Source organism: Aspergillus tanneri (assembly GCF_003426965.1).
Source record: "Aspergillus tanneri strain NIH1004 chromosome Unknown AapTan_2_pilon_pilon_pilon, whole genome shotgun sequence".
NCBI classification, from domain to species: Eukaryota; Fungi; Ascomycota; class Eurotiomycetes; order Eurotiales; family Aspergillaceae; genus Aspergillus; species Aspergillus tanneri.
This window is the reverse complement of record NW_022984629.1, coordinates 2,318,590-2,335,785: the sequence shown is the minus strand read 5'-3', so window position 1 is coordinate 2,335,785 and position 17,196 is coordinate 2,318,590. Positions and strand designations below refer to the sequence as shown.

At 51.1% G+C, this 17,196-nt stretch overlaps 3 protein-coding genes across 3 annotated transcripts; all 3 read left to right on the top strand.

Moving 5' to 3' along the window:
• Window positions 1–618: 618 nt before the first annotated feature.
• hsp88 (Hsp70 chaperone Hsp88) lies at window positions 619–3,090 on the top strand (the record flags this gene model as incomplete). Its single annotated transcript, XM_033565455.1, has 5 exons — window positions 619–693; window positions 812–843; window positions 913–2,347; window positions 2,405–2,716; window positions 2,779–3,090. The coding sequence occupies 5 exons, from the start codon at window positions 619–621 to the stop codon at window positions 3,088–3,090; spliced, it is 2,166 nt and encodes a 721-aa protein (XP_033431212.1).
• Window positions 3,091–7,963: 4,873 nt separating this feature from the next.
• Window positions 7,964–12,168, top strand: MDR4 (ABC transporter ATP-binding protein; the record flags this gene model as incomplete). The annotated part of the gene is made up of 2 exons (XM_033565454.1): window positions 7,964–8,053; window positions 8,125–12,168. The coding sequence occupies 2 exons, from the start codon at window positions 7,964–7,966 to the stop codon at window positions 12,166–12,168; spliced, it is 4,134 nt and encodes a 1,377-aa protein (XP_033431211.1).
• A 1,344-nt stretch (window positions 12,169–13,512) lies between these two features.
• On the top strand, window positions 13,513–17,076 carry ATNIH1004_000747 (putative Rho GTPase activator Rga; the record flags this gene model as incomplete). Its single annotated transcript, XM_033565453.1, has 6 exons — window positions 13,513–13,590; window positions 13,664–13,694; window positions 13,769–14,302; window positions 14,374–16,347; window positions 16,417–16,512; window positions 16,577–17,076. 6 exons carry the CDS (start codon window positions 13,513–13,515, stop codon window positions 17,074–17,076), a joined length of 3,213 nt encoding a protein of 1,070 aa, XP_033431210.1.
• Between the last annotated feature and the right edge of the window lie 120 nt (window positions 17,077–17,196).

Below are 17,196 nucleotides of genomic sequence, written 5' to 3'. Positions count from 1 at the left end.
TTGCACTGGGGAAGCATTAGGTAACAGGGCTGGGCATTCAGGGTTAGGCATCCAATGGATATCCCGATGACATAATGCGATATAAAACTCTGCGAGTATCGATAAGCGCCGCACAACCCCGCTAAGGCGGTAAGGAGGGTTCTGCTGGGGGATACGACAGGCGGTGAGTGGTGGGAAGAATCCAGTAGAAGCCAGAAGGTTCCAGGCGATGCTGTTAGCTGTACCATTTATGCCGTGCTTGTCCAGCATGTTTCTGCTACTTTGTTGTAAGGCTGCTGCTGTATTCCATTCGTGCTGATATCTATCTATCTATCTATCTATTTGGAAATCTGTACAGTCTGTCTGGCGTGAATCAACCTTGATTCTGCGTGATTTCCAGTGTGACTGATCAATAACGTGGGCCCTAGCCACACCTGTTGGAACACTGCCCTATAGTGGCGTTCCAGTTTGCAAATTCTCCCCTCCACGACCGCTCGCTCTTTTCTTACTCAGGACCTGCCCGATCTCTTTTTTTTTTTTTTATCTTTTCTGGATAACCACTTTCTCTCCCCTTTCTGCTCACCACGTGTCTTCCTCCTTCCACCTTTTACCCGCCTACAATAGATTTTCCTATAGACAATGAGTGTTGTCGGAATCGATTTCGGTGCCCAGAGCACCAAAATCGGTGTTGCCCGCAATAAGGGTATCGATATTGTGCGTATACGCCCCTTCACCCCCCCGTTTTGTGTTGGCTTCTTTTTTCTTTATTTTCGAAAAACCATCCTTACCTCCTTGTATGACTGCTTATGCTGACCTCTTTTATTGCAATTAGATCACCAATGAAGTTTCCAACAGATCTACTCCGTATGTGATATTTTCCCCCATGAACCCCCCTATTTCTGTTATCACGAACTAACTTGGTCTTCCGGATAGTTCCCTGGTCGGATTCAATTCTCGAAGCCGAGCCCTTGGTGAAGCCGCAAAGACGCAAGAGACTTCCAACCTGAAGAACACGGTCGGCAACCTTAAGCGGTTGATTGGCCGCTCATTCAGCGACCCCGATGTTCAGCTTGAGAAGGACTACAGCACCGCTGCCATCTGTGACGTCAATGGCCAGGCTGGTGTCGAAGTCAACTACCTTGGAAAGAAGGAAAAGTTCACCGCCATTCAGTTGGTGGCCATGTACCTGACCAAGATCAGGGATATCACCGCCAAGGAGCTGAAGCTCCCCGTCTCAGATGTCACCATTAGCGTTCCCGCCTGGTTCACAGATGTTCAGCGCCGGGCTATGCTCGACGCCGGTGAGATTGCCGGCCTGAAGGTGTTGCGTCTGGTCAACGACACCACCGCCACCGCCCTTGGGTATGGTATAACCAAGCTTGATCTCCCGGGCCCCGAGGAGAAGCCCCGGAGAGTCATGTTTGTCGACATCGGACACAGCGACTACACCGCCTCGATTGTTGAGTTCCGGAAGGGTGAGCTCAACGTCAAGGCCACCGCCTGCGATCGCCACTTCGGTGGACGTGACTTCGACAAGGCCCTGACGGAGCACTTCGCCGACGAGTTCAAGGAGAAGTACAAGATCGACGTCCGCACTAACCCCAAGGCCTGGGCCCGTACTCTTGCCAGCGCTGAGAAGATGAAGAAAGTGCTCTCAGCTAACCCGGTCGCTCCGATCAGCATTGAATCGCTGATGGAGGATGTGGACGTCCGTGCCATTGTCAAGCGTGAAGAATTGGAGGCTATGGTCCAGCCGCTCCTGGAACGCGTCACCGCACCCATCGAAGAGGCTCTCGCCGAAGCCAAGCTCAAGCCCGAAGATATCGACTTTGTCGAGATGGTTGGTGGCTGCACTCGCGTCCCAGCCATTAAGGAAGCTATCTCCAAATTCTTTGGCAAGAGCCTTTCTTTCACTCTCAACCAAGATGAGGCTATCGCCCGTGGCTGCGCTTTCAGCTGCGCCATTCTTTCCCCTGTTTTCCGGGTGCGCGACTTCTCCGTGCACGACATTGTGAACTACCCCATTGAGTTCACCTGGGAACAGTCGGCCGACATCCCAGATGAGGACACCAGCTTGACTGTTTTCAACAGGGGCAATGTCATGCCGTCGACCAAGATTCTCACCTTCTACCGCAAGCAGCCCTTCGACCTCGAAGCACGCTACGCGAAGCCCGAGTTGCTCCCGGGCAAGGTCAACCCCTGGGTTGGCCGATTCTCCGTCAAGGGCGTCAAGGCTGATCCCAATGATGATTTCATGATCTGCAAGCTCAAGGCTAGACTAAACCTGCACGGTATCCTGAACCTCGAGTCCGGGTACTATGTCGAGGATATGGAAGTTGAGGAGCCCGTCCCCGAGAAGGATGGTGATGTAAGTGACCCCTCCCCGCCAACCCAAAGATCTCTGTCCCTGACATTTGGGAACTAGGCTATGGACACCGATGCAGCCAATGGCGACGAGCAACCCAAGAAGACCCGCAAGGTTAAGAAGCAGGTTCGCAAGGGCGACCTGCCTATCTCCTCTGGCACCTCTTCCGCCGATCAGTCCGTCAAGGAGGCTTGGATTGAACGCGAAAACACCATGTACATGGAAGACAAGTTGGTTGCGGAGACCGACGAGAAGAAAAACGAGCTTGAGTCCACCATCTACGAGCTGCGGGACAAGATCGACGGAGTGTACGCCGAATTCGCCAGTGAGGAGGAGAAGGACAAGCTGCGGGCCAAGCTTACTGATATGGAGGTAAGATAGTCCTTTTATATTTTAGGGAAATGGGACCACCGTGCTGATCGAATCATCTGCAGGATTGGCTGTACGAGGAAGGTGAGGACACGACCAAGTCCGTGTACGTGTCCAAGCTGGACGAAATCCGCTTCATTGCGGGTCCCATCATCCAGCGCCACCGCGAGAAGTTGGATGCCGAACGCGAGGCCGCTCTGAAGGCCCAGGAAGAAGCGGCCGCCAAGAAGCGCGCAGAGCAAGAGGCCCAGCGCAAGGCTGAGGAAGAGGCCAAGAAGGCCGAAGAGGCCGCGAAGAAGTCCGAGGATGAGAAGGCCGACACGGATATGAAAGATGCCCCTGACGCCGCCTCAGGGGAGTCCGAAGAGAAGCAGTAAAGGAGAGAAAGCCACTCCGTGATCGCAAGCTTTCATTATCTATAATGTGAAGCGCAGCTCTCACATATGAAGCTGGATGACAATGGACATGAATATTTTCAATTTTACATTACCCTCCCTTTCGTTGTTTGTTAATCCCCCCCCCATCTTCCCTCCACTTTTTTCTTTTTCTTTTTCTTTTTCTTTCGTTGCTTCCACATTTTGCGACCATGATGATATGGTGACGCGATGTAGAACCGAATACACCTGGGTTTCCCGTTAATATTTTGGCGCATGAAGATTGACAAGTCCTGTTCACTTTCTGCGTCCATCCCCTGCATGATTCACCGAAGACGGTGGTTAAAGGGAAAGAACTGTACGAAACGAAGCCCTGAAAGACTTAACTAGATATGACCTGTGGATAGACCGGCAAAAAAGTACTGAGTGTGAATATAAGGATTGATGATTACCTCAAGCATTTCTTGTAGACTTTCACTATCTCTGCATACACAGTCGGAGTGAAGCTTATAGATTCCCATCAGTCTACGTAGATGCACCCATAGTTATATCAATCTAGCCATGTGAAGACTCCACAAGCTGATTTCGATCGCCATTAAGTTTAATCTAAGGCAACCTGATTAAGTTAATGTAACTGTGCCAGCGCCATTCCATATAAATAAATAGGTATAAAATCCTGAGTCTGTGTATCAGCTATAACCGTGGAAGTAAGACATGCCTTAGCACTAATAATCCCTTGGCAAACGCGTCGCCTCTCAGATGGCCCTTGTGAATTAATACAGGGGGAATGATACATTTCTTTGGTCCTTTAAGCCCTCTCATCAGCTTTTTGGGCCCCTGAGAGAATTTCTTTTGTATCAGAATGTTGCTTTTGGTCCTTTCATAGTTACCCACTCACGCAATATACCAGACTGAGCACCGCAATATCATAATGTCAAAAAGTTTAGTATTATACTAATCTAATAAGCGAGCGTCAGTGGTGAATATGGCTTTTCTAACTATAACAACATTTATGGCACGGAATACAACATCCACAGCGCTTACTACACCATTTGTCCAACAAAGTGTATGTGTCTCCACTATGTACCTAGCCTCTTTTTATACCTCCACTCGTGCTACAGATAAACAAACACTGACGGCCACCGTGCTGGTATCGAATCCAATAGCCCCGGGATTTACGTCCTGTCTTTCGCTTGGACAGGATAGTGGTGGCAGTAACTACTCATTTAGCCCAGCTGCTTGCCCTAGTAGATGGACGTACTATAATATAGCGTCAGATAGGTACAGCTGTACGCTATCAACCAGTGACTATTCCACTGCGTTGTGCTGCGCGAAGTATGTTTTATTATTTATTTCCCCCAAACTTCTGTCTATTATTTTGCATACTAATTGTGGCTTTATAGTGGTTTTAAATTAGAATACAGATGGGAACGCGACTTTTCTCTACTTGGTGAAGAGCATGCTTGCACCTGCTCGATTAAAACTGGCAAGTCTACTATTACTGCCCGTTGGTAACCCATATAAAAACGACCACTACCAGCGCGTCGTTGGCAGGCATGTACGCAACTGGAATATTTACCAAGGGGATCCTGGTACATCACCCTTGGCATATCTCGTGGGCAGACTCAGACACGAGCCCTAAGTCTCCATCTCCAAAACTCACATCGTTTGTAATTTATGACGAGTGGAAGCCCGGGTCGAAATCGAAGCGTGGTGGATCCTTCTGTGGTGAACTCCCTAATAAAGAATGGCCCCTCTTATTTGGCTTTATGGTAATTGGCATACCTATTATTGGGTTAGTAATTGTTATCAGTGGTGTACTCTGTTGTATCAAGTGCAGGCGGCGCAGGCGCACAGAACGAGAGCTTCAGCATGTAATAGAGCCAAGAGCAATTAACCCTGTTGATGTTTATTATTACCATTTATTTAATTTATAATCTTTTTTTATTTTTCCTTTGTTCGAATGGCCAGCCCTTTGGACTGTCATATCCTCATGTCACCTCACGGATCCAGAATTACCTTTTTCAGGCAATCCACCAGGTGAGTACGCGACAAATGACCCCCCAGAATAACTCTCCGAAGGGATATGAATTACAAAGGAAAAGTGGTAAGTCACCAACCAGGCCGCACGCTAACGCAGCCTCATTTTATTTTTTGAAGGTGCTACTTCAAAAGAGCCGAATACCCCTGCGGGTGTGTTAAGACCGGATTTATACGATGCGACACGACGAAAGGACCAATGCAAAGTGCCTCTGGAGGAGGCCAGACCCCAAGCGAATCGATAACTACTGTTATAAACATCTAGTGGACAGGAAGGCCACTAAAATCTTCACCAAGATAGAAGAACTGAAAAATGGGAATGCGAGTGACAATGACATGGATACTCACTATCTTGCCGGCGGAAATGGGACTGTGAAAGCTGCTATTATTCTGCAGTGGAAAGTGGGTAGGATAAGTAGAATTTAGGGCATGTGCACACTGGATTCGAATATGATGCCTTTCAATACGAGATGAGGAGGGAGGACAATGAGTAGCAACTTTTGGGCTTGCTAGGGATGTACTAAATAAATATATTGTCTGTACGGACCAAGTTCCGATCTCAGTGGCCCAGTCACTTCCGTCGTCAACAGTCTTTAAGGAAGGATAGAAAACTGGGACCTACCAGTCTATGGGTGGATACCAGTCTTTCTAGTTCGTCATCCACCAGCCGGGTTGGAAACAGAAAACAAACTGTTCATCCTCACCTCCTAGTTCTACTTAACGCGTCCCATCCGAGTAATCCGGACATTGCCCGAGGGCATGGTCTAATTTGCATGCTGATGGGAGTAGTATTTGGGAATCGATGACACCGATATGGAACGCAGATTTACTCACATTGAACCCATCGTCAAGACGACTCAAAGATGGAGAAGAAGACATACTGCGTATCCCGCCTTGACTGAACTCGTACACTTGGCGTGTTTGGGCTGATACAAGAGGATGCCGATGGATTGAATTTCACTCCTGTTTAATCATGTGGCGAACACGTAAGTGGCCTCCAAGTTCCTTTTCCCCACCGAGAATGGCCCAGACCCTCAACATTCATGGGTTTACGCATTACTATGGGTCTCTCACTCTGTTCTTCCAGTTGTAGACTGCAAGACCATTGGCGGCGTCCAATGGCGTTCGACTCGCGAATCTGATTAGATGCTGATCAGATTAGATCCACGCCCCTTTTCAACCGACTACATAGTCTATTGTACATACTGCACCAGAAGTCTAGCATTGAGACATCACGCTACACGGAAGAGCTAGAAGGCAAGAGAGCCACTCCAAGTATTCTCGAACGATTCATTTCGTTCCATCCCTTTTTTTCCGTCCTATCCCCACTCCACTCTTCCGTTGGAGCTTCGGGTACGGCTATGTCACTTATCAGTTGATCAGATTAGATAAACGTTTCGGGTATTTTCCTTTTCAATTTCCAGTCCGTTGAATCAGGGTTCTCCTCGTAACCCACTCGGATTCTCCGTGACATCCTCATCGGCGGGAGATAGCTAGCAATTACACAGTAATTGCCCTGCGCTAGTCGGTGGCAGCTAAGGTCGGCGTCGCGGAAGATCCATTTGGGATGTTGTCTACCTGACAGACCAGGACGGAAAAGCCGGAAAAAAGCCATCAGGGATGGGAGGCTGTGGTTGGCCCGCGAGTTACTTATCAGATGGAAATTTCCGACCGCACACATCTATGCCGAGACAGATCGGCGTTTTTTTTTTTTTTTTTTTGCCTTGTCCTGTTTGAAGGATGAATCTATTGTTTTATCCTATATACTAATATAATATTTAAGATTCTTCTTATTTTATTATATAATATCAGAATTAGAAAAAGACTACACCCTAGAGTACTACTAAAATATCGGAATCAGAAAAAAAATTAAAAAAAATACCTCAGTTCCGCGCTTCCGGTAGCGATGGGTTGAACAGTGGGGATATCGGTTGATGCACCCAATGATATCATTGCCCATGTCGTGCAGAAAGAGTGGACTGGACTGAGAAGAGACTGCCATTCTCCATCTAGCCCACCGAGAGGGACTTACAAGGCCACTAATCCTTCAGCTGCCTCCTGCCAAGCGAAAATCATACCTCTTTTCTTCCTTCGGCTTGCTTCCTCGTCTACTACTATGTAGTAGTGCCAGTGCGGGACCTTTCTTTCTCTTGTCATTACCTATCTTCACTAGGCCCGCAACCAAAGCCGATCTGATGGGAGAAGCACGTTCCCCCCCCTCTCACTCTCTCTCCCCTCTTCGTTAGCGTGGAGAGAGAGGTGCATGCCTCGATAAATGTCCGAGTTACGGGGGTTCCTTTTTTTTTTCCCCTTTTTTTCAAACACTGTGTCTCTCCCCCTCCTCTCTTCTCCTGGCTCTCTTTCCTTTCTTTCGTTTCCTTTTTGGTTTCCTGATCATCCCTTATCGGTTGGCTGGCTCATGCTCCCAATTTCTTCGCGTTAGACTTTCACAGCCGCCATACTTGACCATCGTCTTTCCTCGACGAGGCATGCTTCTTGAGGTTATTTGCTGAGTGAACAACTTCACTCGATCATTCCCAGTTGCCAGTTGTTGCCATTGACGACCAACTATAATTGGGATGTTGCGACGATTCCTCAACATCTCCAGTAACGCAACGTGATTGACGAGGGGCTGCTTTCTAGGCCGAGGTCGGAAAGGGGCCGGTGTCCGTTCGCTGGTAACCCGGGCCGAATAAGTCTTATTGGTTTATTTTTTGTATATTGCATTGATCTCTTGATCTATATATGTACCTTTGGGATATAGACTTTTAGCACCTTTTTTTTGGCCCCTTTTGGGTTGTCGCATGAAAACATCCAAAACCATCCGCAGGATAACATGTCTGCACCCGCCATGTCCAAGGAAACACCGTCCGACAATGGGCAGAATGGCCCCAATGATACTGGCAATGGCCAAGATTCAAGTGTGGTACGTTTTACCCCAGGAAGATGCGCGCGCTCGTCGACGCTAGCATTGACTGACAAGGAGGTTGTTTAAAGAAGAAACAACTGAAGGGATTCATACCGACAAAGGCGGATGTCGGCAAGTGTTTCTCCTATATTCGAATGCTTTTTTCCCTGGACTACACCATGACCGATGTCTTTCTCATAATTGCGGGTGTGATCTTCGCAATCGCTGGGGGTGTACCTTTCCCATTGCTCGGAATTGTCTTTGGCGACCTCATCAACGATCTGAACACGACCACCTGCTCCAGCTCGGACAGCGCAGCGAGCCAGTTGTCATCCAATGTGCGCACCAAGGTGCTGTATGTCGTCTACATTACGATTGCGAACTTTTGCTTTATTTATATCCACACGTCGTGCTGGTGCACCGTGAGTGAACGGCTGGCTCGTCGGTACCGCAGACGGTATTTCGAGAGTATCATCAAACAAGATGCGAACTTCATCGAATCTCTTCCTTCTGGGGATATCATCTCTCGTCTGGTCAGCGACATCGAGGTGGTGCAGTCAGGAACGTCGGAAAAGGTGGGACTCGTCATCACCACCATCTCTTATTTCGTGGCATCCTACATTGTGGCCTTCATCAAAGTCCCCCAGATTGCTGGTATGTTGGTTTCGGTGGTACCTTGCTTCATGCTCATGTCGCTGGTTGGTGGTCACTACATTAAGAAGTATGGTGGACGCATTTCGGAGAATGTCAACGCCGCCACTTCGATTGCTTCGTCCAGTTTGTCCCATCTGACATTAGTCCATGCCTTCAACGCCAACGATCGCCTGGAGTCGCGATTCGCCACGTATCTGTCTCAGTCCCATAAAGACGCCCTCAAGAAGGCCTGTACGCATGCGGCGCAGCTGGGTTTCCTGTACTTCGTGGCCTACTCCGCCAACGCCCTGGCCTTCTGGCAAGGTGCTCAGATGATTTCCAGAACCGTTGCCAATGATAATAACGGTGTCTCCGTGGGTGCGGTCTACACGGTGATCTTCGTCCTTATCGATGCCTCTTTCATCCTGAGTCAGGTGGCGCCTTTTATCCATGTTTTCGCCTCGGCCGCTGGCGCCTCCGAGAGACTCCTGGCAGTGATCAACCGACCATCTGCCATCGATGGAACGTCGGACGAAGGAGACAAGTCGGCCGCTTTTGGTGAGGAGGATATCGAGTTCCACGATGTCCATTTCACGTACCCTTCGCGCCCGGATGCCCCTGTGCTGCAGGGAACGAGCTTCGTCGTCCCACCAAAGAAGCATACGGCCATCGTTGGGCCATCCGGCGGTGGCAAGTCGACAGTTGTATCGCTCCTGGAACGATTCTACGACCCTAAACTGGGTAAGGTTACAATCGGTGGCAAGGACTTTCGTGATATCAACGTTCGGTATCTACGTGGAAACATTGGTTTTGTCCAGCAAGAACCGTCGCTACTGGACCGGTCCATCCTGGAAAATATTGCGTATGGGATGGTGTCTTCGGCCGCAGAAAAGCACCAACGTCTGGCCCCTTTCATTCTGGACACCAGTCTGCCAGACCTGGCAGCAGAAATACGGGACGGTGTGTCGGAGAAGGACGCTCTCTCTCGTTACGATCCGTCGGTTGCGGAAATCGTCGAGCTGGTGAAACAGGCGGCGGCTTCGTCCAATGCGTTGAACTTCGTTGAAGCTCTGCCCCATGGACTGGCGACCAACGTCGGAACGGCGGGAAACCAGCTCAGTGGTGGCCAGAAGCAACGGATCGCGCTCGCTCGAGCCCTCGTGCGAGAGCCTGCTATCCTCATCCTCGACGAAGCGACAGCCGCCTTGGATTCGACCAGCGAACAGCTGATCCAGGCGGCGTTGTCCAAGGTTTCTGAACATGTGACCACGGTGTCCATCGCTCATAGACTCGCAACGGCCAAGGACGCCCATAAGATTGTGGTCATCCACGGAGGTCGGGTTATGGAAGAAGGTCCTCATGCCGAATTGGTCGCGCGAGGAGGCGCCTATGCCGATATGGTACGGCTCCAGAACCTGGGGAAGCTGAGTACTGAGGATTTGTCCCTTTCGGAGGATACGATCCACGATATTCCTGGTGATAACCAGTCCATATCAGGGGCTACCAGGCGCACTGATGAGAAGGAAGGCCTGGTCGGGATCAGCGCATCCGACGTGACGGAAGATACCGTGGTTAATGAGGCGCCTCCCGAGTCTAAGGCTGGCAAAGAGGAAGACAAGGAGAAAAAGCTGAAGCAGAAGAAACGGTCGGGATGGTTCATGGCCAAGTATACTTTCTCTCTCATGCGGGCGAATATGCCCTTGATCCTGCTTGGCCTCGCGATGTCATGCATTATCGGCGGCAGCTACTCGGCGGAGGCAGTCGTCTTTGGCCATACCGTGGGAAGCTTGAGTCCATGCCGGTCGCCTGGAGCCATCAGCGATAGCGGTAATCTCTATGGGTTACTCTTCTTCATCCTTGCCTTGGTCGAGTTGTCCGCCAACGTGGTGGGTGGTGCTGCATTTGGCTGGGCCGCCGACAAAATCCTATACCGCATCCGCGTGTTGTCATTGCGCTCACTGTTGAGCCAGACGATGCAGTGGCATGGCATGGAGGATCGCACCCCAGGAACGCTCATCACCCACATTACTGGCGACGCGTCGGCTCTCAGTGGAATCACTGGCTCCACGATCGGTCTCCTCCTGGCCACGGCCGTGAACCTGGTGGCCGGCCTGGTGATCTCCTTCGCGATCGCCTGGAAGATTACCATCGTTTTGTTCCCAACCATCCCGGTGCTCCTGGTGGCAGGTATGATGAAGCTCCGTGTCCAGGCCAAGTTCGCCGAGCGACATCAAAAGGCGTTCGCGGAGGCCACCGCGATCACGGTGGAGGCGGTTGACAACATCCGAGCCGTCTCTGCTTTTTCCTTGGAGAAGCAGTCCTACGAGGTCTTTGGCCGAGCCCTGCAACATCCCTACCGCAGTACCATGAAGGCCATCGCTCACGGGAACGTCTGGCTGGCGCTAGCATTCAGTATCAGCAACCTGGTGTATGCACTCGCGTACTGGTGGGGGTCGCGGCAGATTGCGTCGGGGCTCTACTCGCAGACGCAGTTCTTCATTGTCCTGCCCGCGTTGTTATTCAGCACGCAGTCCTGCGGGCAGATGTTCGCACTCGCCCCGGATATCTCCAAAGCCAAGGTTGCCTCGTCCAATATCGTCGATCTGCTGACCACGCGTTCTGCCGAGGAGGAGATGATGATGCCGAGCTCGTTGCACGGCACGCAGTCCTCTAACAGTCTGCTTGAGGAAAAGGCGGCGGCGCAGGACCTGGAGGCCTCGGACGGAGCGCGTACGACACGGGCACGCACGGCGAAGAGTGCCATTGGGGCCCAGCTACGCAGCGTGCATTTCACGTACCCGAATCGACCCGAACAGCCGATCCTGAGAGGACTCGACATCAACATCAAACCGGGGCAGTTCTGCGCGCTGGTCGGGCCCAGCGGGTCGGGCAAATCGACCACGTTCGCCATGCTTGAGCGGTTCTACCGACCGACAACGGGATCGGTGATCATCGACGGGGTGGACGTGACACAACAGCTGGGGACGGAGTTCCGAGACGACATTGCGCTGGTCCCGCAGGAAAATGTGCTGTTCGAGGGCAGTGTAGCGTTCAACATCGGGCTGGGCGCGTGTCCGGGACACGAGCCCACGCAGACGGAAATCGAGACGGCGTGTCGGATGGCCAACATCCACGATGTGATCATGGGCTTGCCGCAAGGGTACGAGACGATGTGTAGCCACGACGGGAAGCAGTTCTCGGGAGGTCAACGCCAGCGACTGTCGATTGCACGGGCGTTGGTGCGGCAGCCGCGGTTGTTGCTGCTGGACGAATCGACCAGCGCGCTGGACGTGGAATCGGAGAAACGGATCCAGGAGGCATTGGCGACGTTGGCAGGGCGCACGACGATCGTGGCGATTGCGCATCGGTTGAATACCATCCACCGCGCGGATCAGATCTTCTTGATTGACGAGGGACGCTGTGTGGAGCAGGGGACGCACCAGGAGCTGATCCAGCGTAGTGAGACGTACCGTACCAGTGTGATACACCAGTCGTTGTGACACTTTTAATTAGATATCCATCTATAGAGCACATAGAATTTAAGAGATAAAAATAAATAAGAAATAACAATTAATAAAAACTAAAACTGAAAATAAGAAATAAATTAAATAACAAACAGATAAAAATAGAGGAAACGACAGATGGTTCTTCTACGCGGAATACAGGAATACAGTTTAGATTCATCATCTACATCGATCTATAGAATATAGGGAAGAGAGAATAGAGAGTAGAGAATAGAGTAGAATTAATAACTAAACAGAATAAACATGAATAATCTAATCGAGTTGGAAAGAAAGAATAAACAGAGTATAGTATAAACAGAATAACATTCTAATAATAATAGTAATAATAATAGTAATAATAATAATAATAATAATAATAATAGAATAATTAGCGTTCCGCCGAGTCTATCTGAAACATCGCTCACCGTTTCATTTCCGTCTCTCTTCCTCTCTTTCTCACTTTCTCATCTTACTTTCTCTCTCTCTCCGTCCTTGTCGTTCTCATCTCATCTGTTTCATCATTCGTCTTTTCTTCCCCTAGGAATTTAATTCATTCTCTCCTTGATTGGATCTCTGGTGGTTGATCGCAATCCGTTCGTTGGATTTCTCCTGACCTCCAATTTGTCTCGCTCCGATTATTCTTAGTCTTCGTTTCTTCCCCATCCGATCGACTTTCATCGCTTGCATGGTATAGTCTCTTTTTTTATTTTATTTTAATTATTTCCCCATGTGCCTGGACCCAGTCTATTCCAGCCTGTCTCTCTTTTTTTTTTTTTTTTTTTTTTTTTTTTTTTTTTTTTTTTTTTCCCTCTCTCTCTCTCTGGTATATCCTGGGGTATTGAGCCGTCTCCCTTTCTCCCCTCCCCCTCCTAATTCCCTAGTCCCTGCAAACTATTATTATTCCCTGTCGTCCTCCAGTCTCCATAATAATGGTAACTTTGTCGATCGTGATACTGATGTGGACCTCCCCCCTCGGGACTTGCAACAGGCTCGATAACTACCGCCATCAATTCGCTACGTGGATTCTCGGGTGGAAATTTGCTCGCTCTCCTCCCGCGCGCCGTCCTGTTTCATTTGCCTTAGCCAGACTTCCCCCTCCAGCTCTCACCCGCGTTCATCTACCACTGCTACTGTCTGTCGAAGACTCTGTGTTAGTAGCTAGCGGCCCCGTGCTTCTATCCCTGGCCTTCGTCTGAACCACCGTATCCAAAGATCTTCCTCCGAAATCGTCGGGTCTATCGTTTCTGTAGACGCGCCCTAGGCGTCGTCGTTCTTCCTTCTCGTCTGTCCCTTTTATTACGACTCCCCTGGCCGCCATCTTAACATCCCACCTTCCTCGTTATGGAGTCTCCTGCCGCCTTTCCCGACTCTCCGATGGAACAGGATGATGTCCCGGTTCCTTGCAAGGGGTGTGGAGAGGTACGCTTGTCCTGTCGACGACCCTGATTCCGCGTGGACGTGACTGACCCGTGCCTTGTTATATGGCCTGTAGATCCTGGAAGAGGGCAAGGCATTCGAACTAGGTAAGTGGATCGAAGACTTGTATTGTTGTCTAATGGCGGAGAATTAAGTGCTGATTCTTTTTATATCTCTCCAGCGGGAAATCGATGGCATATCGAATGTTTTTGCTGCAGTACGTGCGGCACGCTCCTCGACTCGGACGCCCATCTGTTGCTTCTCGGCGATGGGTCGTTGATCTGTAGCAATTGTACCTATAGTTGCAGCTCATGCGGCAACAAGATCGAGGACCTGGCAATTTTGACCGGAGAACAAGCTTTCTGCTCCCAGTGCTTTCGATGCCGCAACTGCAAAAAGAAAATCGAGAACCTGCGCTATGCGCGGACCTCTCAGGGTATTTTCTGCATGGACTGCCACGAGTCGCTGATGCAGCGCCGTCGAAAAAGAAACCGAGCAGCCCCCCCTACCAAGAAGCAGGCCCCCAATGTGAAACTGGACAAGTCGCTCCCTTCGTTACCCCCGGAGGAGGCCGAGTCGCTGTCACATTCCACGGATGATCCCCTGGTCGACGCCTATGCGGGCGCGACCACCGAAGTGGCATCGCGGAGGGCGGGGTCTGCGCCGGACGCGGGAAGGACTCGCCCCCTGTCTACCATTCGCGATAATAATCAAGGTGAGAACTCCAGGTGATCCCTTATCGGGCATGTCTGATGGCTGGTGGCTGACCTGTGCGCTCGGCTACAGAAAACCTAATTCTTCCCTCAAGCACCTACCGCAGTAACCGTCATTCCGTGGTCCCTCGAGAGGCTGAAGCAGATAGCGCGGGAGAATTCCTTATACCGGTTGCCTTTGATCCATCGGAAGAACAGCGTTCCCACGCACCGTCCCCCCAAGATCACACCGGCAAGTCTCCGAGGGAGGGATATGAACCGACGATTTCGGAAGGTTCGTCCCCTCACATCGCGTATCAGGAGAAGGGCCGCGAGCACCCCGATGCGGACGCTGCTCGCTGGCCCCAGGAAACTGCTGCGGGTGCAAATGGTTCTGCTCGAAGCTCTCGATCTGACTTGCCCTCAGGCTCCAAGGAGACAAGCTCTTTTTCCACCCCAAGCCCCGGGAGCATCAAGTCATCGACCACCCTCCAGCGGGACGGCTTGACGGCGGAGAGCGCAACGACCCTCCCGAGCCGGCCATCGCATGAACTTCATCGACTACACGACCACGGAGGATCACTGGACTCGGCACGGTCTTTCCTTTCCTCCAACAGTATTCAGAACCTGCCAAAACGAGGAGATTCTTTGCATCAGTTCCACCGAAAGGATGTGGGAGTGTCACCCCGTCCCCGGGCGGCTAGCCCGACAGAGCAGTGGCATGAACGGAGCAGGAGCAAACCGGGAGTGGGCGAGTCTCGCACTCCGCGCAACGAGCCCAATCATGAACAGCCCAGACCGACCCGCCCGAATTCCATCAACACCATCCATCAAGTGGACCGCGCGGGATCACCGTCATTACTACGCTATGGTGGCGATGGTAATCTCTCCATGGACGACGATGTGGCACGGATGGTCGGTACCGACGACTCCAACTCAGCCCAGACCAACGAATCGTTCTTGCGTCGGGTGTCCAATTCGGTGCGCCATGGCCGAAGCTTCAGCGACAAAGGTTCGCGCCTGGCTCGCGATGCCAAGTGGCCCAAGTCACCAGTGAATGGGACCACGTTCCAGGAAGCTCACAGCCCCTCTGCAGAATCGCCCGAGTACGGCAGCTCCGAGGAAGTGGCGTGGTTGCGCAGTGAGTTACGCAAGGAGCGCCAGCGTGTCCTCGAACGCGAGCAAAAAATTGTGGAAATGGAGGCGATGTTGAATGCGACCGCCGATGTCAAGCAGGTCAACACAGAACTAAATGAGAAGCGATCCACCATGGTTGTGCTGGATGCTCAAAAGGAGATCGTCATGCGAGAACTCTCCGTCCTGACGGATCACCTGGAGGCCGAAAGGCGTGGTGCCAGCGGTCCTCTAGATCTAGGAAAGTTGACCAATCACGTACTGCGGGAGTTTGTCGAGTCGATCCAGAAGTTGAAGGATACATTCACACCGCAGATCGAGGAGCTGGTCCAAAAGCGCAATGATGCGGCCGAGGAGCTTGCCCACTTAAATCGGATGAAAGACAAGAGTTTCCAGGAGTTTGAACAGCTGTCCTCGAAGAATGCCCAGCTGGCCGAGCTGAACAACCAGTTGGTACATCAGATTCAGGAGCTGTACAAAGCGAGCTCTACGGACGGCAACCGGGGTGCAAATGGTCTCGGCATCTATTCTCACGGAAAGGAGAGGTCGTTGTCTTCCATCGATGCATTGAAGGCTGCCAATAATGATCTGGTTCCGTCGGTGTCGACTGCCAACGTATCAGAAGAGGCCGAACCCGCAACGATCGTTCCCGGTCCCCAGGTTGTCAGTATTCGCAAGGGTCAGCCTCGCAAATTCAACTGGAAGAAGGGTGGTCAGAATGTGGCCAAGGGAGTGACTAAGGGTCTCAAAGGGGCCTTTATGTCTAGCGAAAATGCAACCCAAGCCGAGGGTGGACCCGGTCTGCCACGCTCTCAAACCCAGGACCCTAGTCGCCAAGGATTTGGGTTCTTTGGAAATCAACGCAACAAGCAGACAGGCACTAGGATGCCCCAGACGGACAGTTTTCCAGTTCTGGCTGAAACCACTCCGGGTGGTAAGTCTTGCATTATATTCACAGCCAGGACCGGTATTTCTTGAGATTACTTTACTGATGATACCTCAGGACTGTTCGGTACCGACTTGGAACAGCGCATGGAGCATGAGAAGAGTATCATCCCTGCCATCATCACCCGCTGTATCCAAGAGGTTGAATTACGAGGTATGTTCTCGTCGAGGCTAATCTCTGGAGAAGTAGGCTAACTGGATGACTCCAACCGTTGCAGGCATGGACATGGAAGGTATCTATCGTAAATCCGGTGCTAGTTCGGCGATTCAGACTATTCGTGAAGGCTTCGAACGATCTCCTCAGGATTATGATATTTCGGATCCAGACCTCGATATTCATGCCGTGACGTCGGCGCTGAAGCAGTACTTCCGGAAACTGCCCATGCCCCTCATCACATACGACGTCTATGAGAAGGTGATCGACTCGGGCGAGATCACCTCGCATGCGGCCCGGATCGAGAACCTGCAGAAGAGCCTTCGGGAGCTACCGCGTGTCCATCAAGACGTACTGGAGTTCCTAATATTCCACTTAAAACGGGTCGTGGAGCGTGAAAAGGAGAACCTGATGACCAGCCAGAACGTCGCTGTCGTGTTTGCCCCGACCATCATGAGACCCCAGAGTCTGGCTCGTGAGATGACAGATGTACAGAAAAAGAACGAGGTCCTAAAATTTTTGGTGGAAAACTGTCAAGAGGTGTTTATGGGGATGCAGGGCTAGTTTGGGCCGTTTGACCTGGTTTCCCTGGTCTGGAATCAGGAATTCAAGGTTTCTCTTTTTTTTTTTTCCTTTCTTTTTTATGCCCTTCTCATATTTGGCCAACCCTGTTGGATTTTGGAG